Source organism: Buteo buteo, chromosome 11, assembly GCF_964188355.1.
Source record: "Buteo buteo chromosome 11, bButBut1.hap1.1, whole genome shotgun sequence".
Taxonomy (NCBI): Eukaryota; Metazoa; Chordata; class Aves; order Accipitriformes; family Accipitridae; genus Buteo; species Buteo buteo.
The window spans coordinates 29,982,406-29,996,442 of record NC_134181.1 but is presented as its reverse complement, the minus strand read 5'-3'; the positions used below and the strand labels follow the sequence as shown (position 1 = coordinate 29,996,442).

Below are 14,037 nucleotides of genomic sequence, written 5' to 3'. Positions count from 1 at the left end.
TCACTTGAGCATCTAAAAGGTTATAGACAGATTCATGCGAAGCCCCGCTCACCTGGTTCATGAGAGATGCTCCAACAGGTTGAAGAAGCTTATTTTTCTGAGTATTGTAGCTGAGCAGGAGTTGGCATGAAGAACAGAAGGGAAATGTGCAAAAGGTCGAGGCACGGAAGTGAGCGCTGATTTTTTATGCTACTTTGCAATTTTTCATTCCTTGCAGTTGGCTATTAGTATGATACATGTTCTTATTTTTACAGTGAATTAAAAGTCAGAGATTGAAAAATATTCACCTTTGCTTTACTGTTAATTTGTAATGGCAAATACTTAGAGAAGTAAAACATCCTTTGACCACCTACCCTCAAAGGAGCTGTACCAGACCTCTGAGCTGTTATATACCACTTGCTGCATTTCTAGAGATATTTCCATAAGAAGAAAGTCTGTACTAAAAATTTACCATGTTTAAAGAATCCCTTTATAGTCCATACAAATCTGTAAAATAAATAACTATCTTCACTGAAGTGTCTGTCTCCGACAGATCTGCTCAGGCTCCTCCAGCACTACAGCTAACTTTGCTGCTGGCAAGACAGTTCGCAGCAGACAGCCTGATACCAGGTCTGGCTGACATTGCTAAAACACGACGAGTCCTTGTTAGGACACTGCCTGCTCTCCTTTGACACAGGGATTCATCAGAGCAGGGTGGACGTGGACCCCTCTGCGTCTGGTGTGCTGGTGGGGAGCGTGCTGGCGTAGAACTTCTTCTGGGAGCGCAAGAGAGGAGTCTGAGTGTCAACGTCCCGGCAGGCATTGCGCTTGAGGGAGAGGAAGACGTGCTGTGTCCAGCCGTACACGATGCAGTTCAGAAGCCCCTGGGAAGCTGCTGTCAGAGCCTGGGAGAGACCACAGGGGAGATCAGGGCTCTCTTGTCAGCCAGCATTGCACAGCACTCTGCAGCTCCCTACCAGGCTGTCAAAGCCGGCACGTTATGCCAAGCCTCCCACTTCCAGCATGATTTTATCTATCTGCATCCCCATGTGATATAGGAATCTTGTGGTTACTTTAATAACCTTTGGTAAATGCTGCCTTGGGCACAGCAAGGACCTAGACAAGTGTTGTGGAGGAATTGCATTTGGAGACTTTCATGGAAAGGAAAAAAACCTAACTGATTTCTGGGGATCCTTTCTAGTCCTATTTTCTACAGTTTCCACGATGCTGTGATTTTGGTTACTGAGACCTTTTCAAGCCTGTGAAAAACAGAAAACAACTAGCAAAGATCTTTGCCAACCAAAGGCATAAATCAGACTTAGGCTCATACAGCAGTGATCTTTGTAGCTAGAAGCATACTTTTTCCAGCAGAGACTAGAAGCAGGCAAACACTAATAGGCCTGTTCAAGCAGAGAAGGCAAAACATAGGAGGTTGCAGAGGAAGACACTTACCTGTAGAATTAAAAGAGCCATGTAGATTTTGCTGTTTGTTGAAACAGTCAGCTTCAGTATTCCAAGGAGGACAGCTGTGAAAAGGGATGGACAAGAGGGTATTGCTTCAACCCCACCTCTTCTGAGTTTCATTGCCAGGCGCTATGTCCTAGGGGAATATTGTGAGAGTAACTCAGCTCTCTGCTAACCTGGGGCCCAGCAGCAGAAGAATGCGATGGGGTAAAAAACCACTCGTTGTTCTACCATCTTAATCATGGCCCACTGCTGATCCCCCAGGAATCCTGTGGAGTTTACAAACCTTTTGTACAAACCTCGGGCTTGACTGAGTATAACCTAAAAAAGAACAGGCATACGTCATTGTTTGTACTTTGTGCACATGCTCTGATCTGGCTTGTTCATCTAGGACAGAGTATCCTGTTTCAATTTATCAAACCCTTCCAAGTAACAGTGTGCTCCTCGGGGGAGAGCAGTTGCTTTGTACGTGACCTTTTCTGAACTGAAGACTCTGAATTGATTTGGGCTTTTGTTGATGCATGCGGTAGGTGATCTCTGCTGCCATGCTCTCAGCCTTCTCTACCTACTAAATCCTTTTTGGGATGGGTTGACAGAACACAGGACCCCAGATGGATTTATATGCTGGCACAATGATATTTTTCTCTCCCCTACTGCCCCTTCCAAAAGGGAAGCAGCACCACACAGTTCTTCCCCTGATGTTGCCTGGCCTCTGGTGCCATCCAAGCAAAGATGTAAAGATGAAAAGGGGAAAATCTTCTCACACTGATCATCTGTGTGCAAAGACTATGTTTCTTACCAGAATGGCTATGAAGCTGATCAGAAAGGAAACAAGGAAGACCCCAATGCCATAGAAATGCATTGCACGGCAAACGGAGCCACTCAGGGTTTGCGGCTCGTTGGTGGGCATGGCTATTTCTGTGTGCATCAAGAGACATCTGTGGGGAGAAAGAGAAGAGCCTGAGCTCCTGCTGTGACTCATAAGCACTGGGGCTGTCTCAGAAGATGCGTGAAGCTTACCCATGCTTCTGGCTGAAGTTCTGGTAGCAATTACTGCTGTTGCCCAGGCAAAACACAGGCACCATGAGAAGGAAAGGGATCAGGCTAAGAGAAGAAAGGACAATGGCACAGTTACTAATTATAGCATTGCACTGCTCCCATCCCCAACCAAACACTGCTTGGTTTTTCTCCTGTCACTGTAGAGGACTTAAAAATTGTTTTTATTGACACTGCTCTGGAAGAGTATTTTATCAGCTTTACTAACTTCTGCACTTTCATTTATGCTGGCAATACATAGGTAAAGGGAGCACTTCCTGAAAAACTACATATAGTTAATATAGTTATAACTAACTTGGTTGGAGAAAGGCCCTTACATCCAAAACCTCTTACTCTGAGTTTGTTAGGTCACTCTGCTGTTACCGATAAGCTTTACAGGTTTTAGTAAAACTTGCTTCAAGGTAAGTAGGAAGCAGAGATCAGCACACTACAGTTTACGAAAACCACACCATTATTCCAGAGAGAATTAAATCTTACCTAGATGAGATCGTTGCTATTCGGCCAATGCAACTCACATAATCTACAACCTGCAAAGTCCAAAAGAGCTTAATTAAATGATCATTTCCGTACAGCCACTGATTCACAGGAACCAGCTCCCAGGGAGCACTTCAGCAGCTGAGGGTTCTTCGCATGCTGATTAATCCCCAGACTAAGCACAAATGTTTGTTTCCACTTTGCACTGAATCAACATAGCCAAGTTCAGCCTGTGCTGGTTTGCAACAGAAACAACTGATTCTTACTGCCTTGTTCCCCTTCAAGACTAGAGTATTTGAGAAGGGAACTTGGAATTGGACAAGAGCAGACACTTGAAGAGCTCTCTGGTGTAAATTACTCATTTTTTGTACTGATTATTCACTTAACCTGGCACTGTTCCTCAGAGGCTTTATGTCCTGTGAAGAAATGCAGGCAGTTTGGAGTGTCTTGGTATCTGCTCACCAAGAAATATACTTTGGCAGCTGGCATCCACACAACAGCTATGACAATACAGCGTGGGCAGAGCTGTAGTGGTGGGGAACTTACGGTAGGTGCTATGTTTTGAATGGGGGTCCAGCAAGAAGGAAACCAGTCCTACAAGCAGATCCAAACCCTACGGACAAGAGCAATTGAAATATAGACTGATCTGCCCAGCCTGCTGCTCCCAAACCAACACATGAAATATATGGGATATGAAGTTTGCTGTGCCCAGCAAATCTGTGGGGAAGAGAAAGACTATGTAAGGAAATGGGGCTGAGGGGTTCAATGGGAAGAGCTGCATATGGAATCTGTCATCTTGCAGCAATGCATCAGGAGCAACACACCAGTTACAGCGATGGCAGTGCCTCACTGTTTAGCCAGGTGTGAGGAATGAAACAACTTCAAGGAGAGATTTTGGTCATGTGGTATGTGAAGTGTTTGTTTAGCCTGCAAGGCAGAGAGTATTTTTCTGAGTACTATGTCCTTGTTCCTTGGTTCCCAGTGATTATACCGGTTCCCCAAAGGGCTGTTGTAAAGGCCAGCGATGATGAAGTGAGGACTGGCCACTGTTCACAGAGCCAACTGCTCCTTTTATCACTAGCTCACTTCCGTCACACCTCCTATCTCAAATTCTTACAATACTTACTGATGCTCTCCAACGCTGTATGACACCTGGGAAGGACAGAAATTGTCAGTTCTCAGTTCCAGGCTGTCCAGGCACCCCCTGCTTTCCTGTCCCTGCTGCTGTGCACTGGCAGAAGGCAGTGACAGCAACAAACCCGTTACTCAGCTGGTGCAAACCACTGTTCTTCTAACTGTGGAAGAACTTCACCAATACCCAGTCCTGAGCTTTCTCTGCTCTGAGATGTACACTGCCATTGGCCTTTGTCTGCTTTAGTCTTGCAAGCCCAATCTTCCACTGAGATGCTACAGCAGACCCAGCAGTAACTCTGCTGACCTCAGTGGGCAAGGTGCATCAATTTATACAGCTGTGGGGCAGAAAGGCCTTCAAAGTCCTTGTGGTGAGATATACTGTAATGTATGCACCTCCCAAACCCCACCACAAGCCCACAGTTAGACCTTGGTACCCAACAGTTGTTGCACGTCAGTCCTACTCACCTGGGGGGACATCCTGAGAAGGTTCTGATTGTATTTCATCTTTAGGTCCACGTACAGATGCCAGGTATAGTTGACAGTGTATAGAAAAGAGGCCACGTAGAATATCTGAGAAATACAGACAGTATTTTAGTCCTATAATAATAGTTCCTGTAGCACTTTTAGTTCATTGCTGATGAACCCAAAGCCCATGGGCCAGAGGCAGGATGCTAAACAGCATAGTGGACTGCCAAAGGTGAAGGTCCCGGCACAGCCCCTGTGCTCACGTCTACCGGGTTGCAGTGGGACGCCAACTGGGAAGAGCCAGGTAGAGGATGGGTTCCCACCTTAAACTGCACAAAGACAGCTTTGCTTTGGCCTCAAAAAGGGGGCGGGAGAACTAATGACAGCAGGGCTGTCTTAAGAATACAAATCTTTGTGACTCGGCTCATTTTTTTGACCCAAATCCTGGCAACAAAGGATTCAAAGGCACTTGAACCCTCTCCATGCTGCTACATCCATTAGGAAGCAACACAGATGTGGGACTTTTAGATTTGCTTCTCACATAATGAGCTCACTACATAGTGAATTCACGGAAACAGAAAACAATAGTATATTTAAAGAGGAAAGTGAGGGCAGAGAATATCTGCACTAAGCCTGAGATAATATCCCAAGAGCCCTTTTCTCTCCACAGAAAAAAAGAGAAAAGAAAAGATACAGAACACTGTTTCCCATGGAATTTCCCAGCCCTTGATTCCAGCCTGAGGTGAGACCAAATATCTAACATCTCCTGTAAAAAAATCAAATCTTTCTTGCATTTCTTTCTGAATCCATGGTTGCTCCAAGGCAGTCAAGTATAAACGGTGCTGCTTAATCATACTATATATATGCTGGGTTTGCTACAGGAAACTCATGCTTCAGTGGCAAAGAGGAAGGGCTGGACAAGTGATTTTTTCTGTGGATTTGCTATCCTTTGCCAAAGAGGCAAGGAGCACAGGTTTGCCGACCTGGTATCACCTAAGTCCAGGAAAGTAGTCACTAAATAAGCTTGGCCTCCTTCACTGAGGTTGCAAACGCTCTTGGCTGATTCTGAAGAGCCTGAGTCCAAGGGGCTGCTACATTGCAGCAGGAACATTACGGTGACTTTCCAGCTCATTAGACAAGGTTTAATGAGCATTTGTTGCCCTTCTTCAATTACTTCCAGGGAAGGTCATCAAAACAGTCCACAAAGATCGTTCTCTTGCACTTCAAAATGCCTTAGAAAGGCTCACAAAATGTCACCACTGCCTTCTTTTTGGAAGAGGGAACCAAAAGCCACTTGTGAAGTTGCTAGCAGAAAGCAAAGGGAATTCTGCTCTCTTGAGCCCCAGCTTTGGGGCTGTGGACAGCCCTGCAGTGCTCGCCATGTGGAGATAAAGCAGGGGCTGGAAGACATGAGAGTCCCTCATTATAACACTTCTGTGGCTCCCCATTGTGCTCACCAGCGTGAGCGGAGCCTGCCAGGACATTATTAGGCCACTGGAACTGAACTGGAAGAAAGTGGGACAATTGTGCAATTATAACCACAATCTCTATTCTGGACTTTATTATTGTAATGCAAAGGCAAGGCAGGGAGGAGGAAAGAACAAAGTCAAGGAAGAGCTGAAGGGAACAGTATTCACATTTAACATCAACCAAAAGTCTGGGGCTGAAACAGGGAAAGTCCAAGAAACAAAGCACTCTCCTCCTTTATGACACAGTATGGATGTTAGAGGAGTTCCATCCACGGCAATGTCAGCCCTTGGTGATAAAAGTGATGGTAAACAGGCTGAATAAGGCAAAGTACTGTCCTGCTCCTAAGGCAATCCCTTGAGACAACCACATCACATGGACTGTGGTGTGAGTCTCTCCAAGGGCTGCCATGTGCAAACACCACTGCTGAGCAGTCCTGAGCCCGTCCTCACCCTTGCTGTTCAGTGCATTTTACATTTAGGTGTTTCTGTGCAAAGAAGCCACGTGTGTTTATGAGACACCCAGGAATGCAACACTTGAGAGACTTCTCCGCTCAGCACAGGCAGAATGGGGCCAGGAGACATTTACTCATTTCATTTGGTTACAGATCACTTAAGCTCTGCAGAAGCTGCTAGTTAAACCTGTTACTGGCTCCTACTTACGCACAAGGTGTTCCCACCACACAAGGGCATTGCTGGGGTGTTTAGTAAGGAGGTGTCCTGCACTGTGTCACATGCACCATGCGGGCACAGTTGCTATGGCAAGTGCTCCGTTTGTTTTAATTTCTTCCAGAGCAAACAGCAGCGACAGCTCTTGCCAGACGCAAGCTGGCTCTGCCACCCTGGTAGTCCTCCTGCCAGGGGTGGTCTGCTGGTGGCATGCAGGAGAGAAGCCCGGTGACCCTATGGCTGTGGTCGGGATGTGGCAGGTACCCTGCACACCCCACCACAGCACCCTGACTGTCCACCGTGGGGCTGAGGCAAAGGCAAGTCCTGCAAGGACTCACCCAAGGCCAGCTCTGCCTACCCACATTGCCTTTCCCAGTGTGAAAATAAAGCTCCCACCTTGCCCCCATCCCTTGCTGGTGTCCCTGAGAAGCATGGCCACAGGCTGGAAAAGCGAGGGTAGAAAAGAGCCAGAAATGGAGGGGAGCATAGCATGGTGTCAGTATCTCTGCCGAGAAATGATGGTGCATTGTCTATATCCAACCTACTTCTCTAGCAGTGCAACCTCTCTTCTCCAGGCCATAAAAAGATCACACCAGCGTTAAGAGCTGTCCCCCAGGCAAAGCTGCAACGGAAAAGCTCAGAAACACCCTCAGCCCCACTTGCTCCTTCCACTTTCTGGCTCTGAAAAGCCTCTCCCAAGCTCTTCTCATTTTCCCCTGTACCATCATCTAAAAAACACCTTTGATATTGTTCTGCGTCATTCCCAAGTGGCCAAGTTACCCACACCCCATTCTTTCCTCTTTTGACGTGAACATACTGCGGTGTTTCCACAGTGGCACAGGGGAGCTAGAGAAAACAGAGATAAGACAGGAGTGGAACACCTGGTCTCGCCATCATGAGTATTACGGTTTTACCCACAAAAACAGCTGTTGAAACAACCCTGGGATGCAGGCACCCATCCCCAGATGCACAACAGCATGAACACTTGCACACCACACAGGCAGCTGCTTCCCTGCCCTCTCCACAGTACATAGAGAGTTTTTCCAGCTTCAGATGCTGCCGCCCAGAGAGGACGTTTCAGTTCCCATCTGTGGGTACCACCATGCTCCCAAGGAGCTGCTGGAGCCCACACAACACACATCAAGGCTCCTGACAGCCACTTGCTCTTCCCAGCCACGTTTTTGTGGGTCCTTTAAAAGGAAACTTAAGCCCAGAGATCACCGCTTGTGAACCACTGCTCTGGCCCAAGCTTAGCTGTATCCTGCAGAGTTTTTTGAGAGCAGTGATTTGCAAAGCCTAATGCTGAAATGGGAACTTGGTGAGACAAAAGCAAACTGTCAGGAAAATGGTATTTCACTCACTCCACTCCAATTAGTCTCCAGCACACAAAATCAGCTGGAAAGCAGCCAAATCGCTGGCGCACGGGACTGAGCTTGCGCTGACAGAGCAGCTCCTGAGCATCCTTGGGATTGTTTGAGAGAAGATAGGGCCAGGTCAGCAAGAGCAGGGCTGTTTATATGAGTAATGTTGTAAGTCTGAGCTTAAGCGAATCGCAGAATATGTCTGTTCCTGCCCAGGATGGAGGAAGCACGAAGAGGAATAGAAAAGCTGCTGCGTGAGAGGCACAGAGATCATTGTTGGCACGGGCCCAACAGGAAATAGATTAAGACCCATCTACTCACTTTACACAAGCAACCCAAACGCGGCAACCACAAAATCCCATGCTCTCTTTGCCTTCCTCATTGCCTCTCACAAACCAGATATACCTAAAACCGAGCATTGTTATCTCTGTTTTACACACAAGGAGAAGAGGTAAGTCAAGTCCACATGGGGAGTCTCTGTCAAAGCCTGTCTAGAAGCAGACCCCCACGATCACAGTCTGATCACTAGTGAGGCTAATAATGGCAAAGGGTGCACAGTAACAGCATGAATGGTGAGGTCAAGGCTACTCACTTGTCCTGTTGCTTGCAGGTTATAGCAGATGAGATCCTGCTTGGAGGTTGGTGTGCTATAGAGAAGCGCCCCAGCAAGCCAGCACATGCCCAGAAATAGGTCAGACAGGCTCAGGTAGAAAAGTGGACGAACCTGCGAAAAGTGAAGTTGGTCAGCAGGTCTGAGTGATGGTCACAACACTCCCACGACCACCTACAGCAGCAGTTTTAGCCTGTCATCTAAATATGCTTTTGTCCCCCAGCTCTTCTGGTAGGGAAGCTCTCCTTGCACACAAAACCCATGCTGATTCTTGCTCTCAGGAGCTGTTTCAATGCAGATACCCCACTCTAATCACCCTTTCTGCCACTAGCAATGCCCCAGAATCCAAGAGCAGCATCAACTCTTACAGAAAATATCTCAAAGGTCCAGAACATGACAATTTTGCAGAATGGGACAGGTTGGCAGGGAGAAGGGATGTTATTTGTTAAATCAACTGAAAGAGAAATCAAACTTTTAGTAAACACAAACACTTCTTCAGGTCTGAAATAACTTGAAACAGACATTTTTCCTACGTGTTTCATGTCATTTCACTTGGTGACTAAGTCTGAATCTATTTTACACGCCAGATTAATTTTCACTATGAGAGCCGCTAGTGTCTCTGCTGCACGCTGCATCTTGCTGGAACAGTCGCGTCTCCTCTAATGGCAGTTTCCAGCCCATTTCCAGTTTGCATGTACCGGCCAAAAGGACTGTAAACACTGTAGGAAAACATTTGTGCAAAATTCTGGCCAACATTTTTGTTGTTAGTGGGAGAGCAGACACTCTGGAAAAGCAGCCTAATTATCTAGATTCTTAATTGCAGTCTTTGGTACCTAATTTTCAACATCCTGGAGAGAAAATGATGACTTTTTTTTTCTTTCCCTACAGGAAATTATAATGCTAAACACAGCATGGAAACATTTCATGAGACCTTGATTTTAAGATTTTTTTAATGGAACTGAGGTTTTGGTGAGATTTGCCTCAATGTTGTCCTTTAAGTAAATGTTTGCCACCCATCACATTGTGTTATACTTGTCTTGTTTCTGTGAGCAATGAGTAAGAGCTTAGTAAGATTGATAAGTGGTAAGGTAGATCTGATCAAACCAGATCTGTCCTTATGGCATAGTTTGAGGGAGATCTGTCTGGCATCTTCCTGATCACCGCACTGCCATGCAGCGGCATGGCAGGTCCTCTACCTTCTGCAGGATTTGTCTCCTCAAACATTCTTGTCTCTCCAGTTCTGTATTTGTACCATCCAACCCAACAACCTGGTAAATCAAACTGCTGTTGCTAACTAAATATCTGGAGCTAGTTTGTACGTCATTGTGTTTACGAATGTCTTTTTTAACCAGGCTTTTCCTTGCTGGTGCAGAACTGAAGCCCCAGCAGGCAGTTATATGCATGACAGGCTGGGGACACCATCCAGTTTGTGAGCACAGTGGGTTAAAACCAAGCAGCTCTAGAATAACCAAAGAAGCAACTTCTGCAATCGAACAGGTGACCCCTTTCTCTAACAAGAAGTGTCCTTGGAGCGAGGCACCACTGTTTGGTTGAGGAGCTATTTTGGCACAGACCTAAATAAAGAAGTAGGTGACATAGTGGTAAGTGAAAGGCAGCATGGTTCTTCCTTGCAAAAGGGAAAAGAAAAAAACCAAATGGTATTTATAAAATAGAGGAAGGGAATGTAAAGACGTAATGATTCAGATGAGCTGCCAGGCTGGAGCATACATGTTGATTTAGCTCTGTCTGGCCATTGCCTAGGGACATCTGCCTGCACAGAACCTGTTGACACGACAGAGGAAATTCTTTGTTTGTTGCTTGCCATCATCTCTTCTGAATGATTTAGCTCAGGCTGAAGAGTTTTATTGACCCCATAGAGACAGAAAACAAGCTTCAAGAATGCAATATTTGATTTCTTAGGCTGGGGGCAGGAGGGGAAGTGTTTACAACATTGTTCTCCTCCCAACCTCCAGAGCTGTTTATTTTTAAACATTTTACTCTGGAGCCTCATGACTCAAGGAATAAGCTGTTTGTGGCAAGCTTTGATATGGATCTCTTCCAGCCCCTTTGTTTACAAATTTTCACATAAGACCAGAAACATGGGGACAAGGCAATGGGGAAGTTACTGAAGATTTTGCCACTTTTGAAACACCAGCAACAGATCTCCCCTGGCAGCAGAACAAGAGCCTGGAAACCTCATGCAGACAAGTCATTCCAGCTGGTATCTGTCCCTCCTATCCGGATCTGCAGAAATAATCTGAGAAGAAACATCTGGACTCCCTCAAGCAGGAAGGGTCCATCTGTGACTGGGAGCCACGTGTGGCTCCCAAGCAGCTAGAGTGCAGCTCCCAAGCCACTGTCACATCATATGACTAATAGCACAAGGGCTACTGAGTAATGCAGGCTTCTAGCCATGGAAGCAAATGGGCTGAGGCTGCTGAGTCACACTGGGATAACTGCCAAACGCAGCTCCGTACCATACCAGAGTGGAGGACCCCAGGAGAGAATCACATCTGGAGCTCTCAGGTGCAGGGGATGTGGGAGAGGGAGCCTTTGATATGCACCTTGTGCAGGACAAGCTCAGGCAGGTTTTCTATCCTAGCACTAAGGTGAAGTCCCAGCCTTCATTCCTCCCTGGGAATGCATGGAGATCTCTGCAGCTCATTCTCAATGTGCTGGGCAGAGCGTTTCCAGGAGGCTGGCTGCCTAGGAGCTAGACTACCCTGCATGTTTTAAGAGGTGCAGATTTGCCCTGCAAACCTGGACTCATGTTCTTCTCCCCACCCTGCTTCATCCAACGATGTGCCAGTTGTTAGCTTGACTGCATGCCTGCCTTCTCTGGGGATAACTCACTGCATTCCCTGGAAGTCCTGTTCTCTGGGCTGCAGATCAAACCCATGATGTACAAAGAACACTGAAGATGAGGGAAGTACAAATACAGCTTTGTTACAACGTAGCTGCCAGCTCTACTGTCCTACTGAGCTTAGCAGTAACCTATTATCTGCATGGTCCACAGGTTGGGCTGCCAGACATCTGCAAATCCTGGACAATGAACCCCAGCTTCACACAGATCAGCTCTGTGCACTGCCTCCAGTAAGTCCTGGACAGACAGATGGACTGCATGTGGACAGCAAAAGCGTGACAGGCTTGGGATGGAGGTCTGAGGTTAATGCGCATGTGCCAGCCACCTGCTCAGCGTGTCCAATATATATATCCCAGACACATGCGGTTCCCTGCACATGCGACCTGCACGTGTGATGCACTCGGGACGTGCCAGGCACTGCATTCATGTCAGATCTGCAGTGTATGTGTGGACAGTCCCACCCCAAGGGATGTTTGCACCCGAGTCCCACTGCTTCAGCATTAAAAATGTTTGTGGCTCCTGCATGTGGCCAGGGTGAATCTTCCCTGCTGTGGAGTCCAGCACAACAAACTGCTTTTCAGCCTGGCCTCTTTTTGTCTGAACTTTGTAGGACCGTCAAGTTGTATTAGTTTTAATAGCTCACCTGCCTGGAAAAAATACTCAGGCATGCCCAAAGACTTACACCTGTAAATACATTTCCTGCAGGGGCATTGCCAATTTGCACTTCAGCAGCTTTTTACACAGCTCCTCAGCCTTCCAGGCATTTTGCCCCACAGAGGAGACACACTAACAAATCCCTGTTCCCAGGAATGACCGGAGGACTTTCCCAGAGCAGCAGAAAGTGCGGGGCTAAAGAACCTGCTTCTCTCTGCGTGGGTACAGTTCAAGGTTAATTCCTTCAACTCCTATCACAGATGAAGGGCCAAATTCTTGGCAAGTTCCTTGCCTCCCAGCTGTTAAACAAGGTTTAACCACATAAGCCTGAGATCTGCAGTTGCTCCTAGCAGAGTGCCTGACCCAGGTGGGTCTTTGCTACGCGCATGACCCGCCTGCAAGGTACCGGCACCTCGACTTAGGGAGAGAAAAGGAGGCTCAGACCTTACCTCAGGGGACCGCACTGCATTTTGAAAGATGGCGTAGGCAATAATTGAGCTGGAACCTATAACACTGAGAAAACAAAGCACAGGTTGGAACAGGAGCGCGTCTGCCTCGCTGGGATAAGCGATTTCTCTTTTTTTTCCGGAGAAAAGCGTCGTTGCAATAGGAACTCCATCCCGGGAACTCGGGTTTCGCAGTGCGTTGTACCTGAGCATGGCCATGGTGAACTGGATCCACTGGAGAGCCGAGTAGACCTGGGGAGAAGGACGGGTCCCGGCTCAGCACGACACGGCCCCACAGACACGCCAACCGCTCTGCGGGCAGCCACGCACCGGGGAACCGCCGACCGGGGCCGGGGTCGGGGGTCGGTCCGGGGGCAGGTCCCAGCCCGCCGGCCCCGGCGAGCAGCGGGCAGAGCACGGAGACGGACGCGGGGCAGGGGAAGGGCCGGCCGGGGCAGGTGGAGGAGGGGATGGGGGAGAAGGGGCGCGCACGGTGGGGACGGGCAGGGTCCCGGGAATGGGGACAGCGGCTTCCCCCGGGAGACCCGGTACCGGCGGGGCTCGCTCACCTCCTGCCAGCCCCCGTCTAACCGGGCCGCCTCAGCCGGGAGGGCCATGGGTACCCGCCGCCGTCGCCGACCGCCGCACCGCTCCCGGGGCCGCGGGCACCGCCCGCGCTCCGCCCCGGGGCCACCCCGCACCCGGCCCGCCCCGGGCTCGGCCCCCGCTGTCGGGGCCGGCTGCGGGGAGCGCTCGGTGGTAGAGAAGAGCTGAGGAGGGGCCGGAGCCCCGGGGGAACAGCGGGGCTAACGTCCCGGGAGCCGGCGACCCGCGCCTCCGCGCGTCCCCACCCGACCCAGCCCCGGCGGGAGAGCTCAGGGGGGACCCCAGGGCCGCCGCATCTCCGGTCACTCCTCCAGGAGCCGACCCGAAGCGACCCTGCTTAGCTTCCCCCACACAGTAAGTTGGCACGGGACTCCCCCTCTCTCCTCCATGGCACCGCCTCTTGGCGACGTCACGAGCGGCCGGGGGCGGGAAGCCGCTTTAAGGAGCGCGCGGGGTGGCGGCGCCTGTGAGGGGGCGCGTGGGAAGGTGGCGGTTGTCGTTGTTCTGTCGCGAAGGGAGCCTGGTCTTCAGCTCCCTGGGCTGGAGGGAGGCAGCGGCTCCCTCCTCAGGAGCCAAGCGGGAAGCGTCTTCACACAGACTTCGTCAAGATTGGCCCCCCCCCCCCCCCCCCGAAGCCTGCCCTGCTTGGGGTGCTTCCTCCTCCCCTCCCAAGGGAGAGAGGGCGGCGGGCCTGAAGGACACCCTCCCTCCCACCGCTTCGTGTAAACCCCTCGTCTCCGAGACATTCCTTTCGCTTCTGGGTGGGTGGCATCCTCTGGCTGATGAGCCT

General features: G+C 49.2%; 1 protein-coding gene across 1 annotated transcript; it reads right to left on the bottom strand.

Moving 5' to 3' along the window:
• Positions 1-8: 8 nt before the first annotated feature.
• On the bottom strand, positions 9-13,444 carry TMEM116 (transmembrane protein 116). Its single transcript, XM_075041231.1, has 11 exons — positions 13,211-13,444; positions 12,847-12,893; positions 12,645-12,708; positions 8,661-8,792; positions 4,573-4,677; positions 2,977-3,026; positions 2,464-2,547; positions 2,243-2,381; positions 1,620-1,764; positions 1,432-1,505; positions 9-884 (listed from the first exon to the last, which is right to left on the bottom strand). The coding sequence occupies exons 1-11, from the start codon at positions 13,256-13,258 to the stop codon at positions 684-686; spliced, it is 1,089 nt and encodes a 362-aa protein (XP_074897332.1). The 5' UTR covers positions 13,259-13,444; the 3' UTR covers positions 9-683.
• Positions 13,445-14,037: the final 593 nt, after the last annotated feature.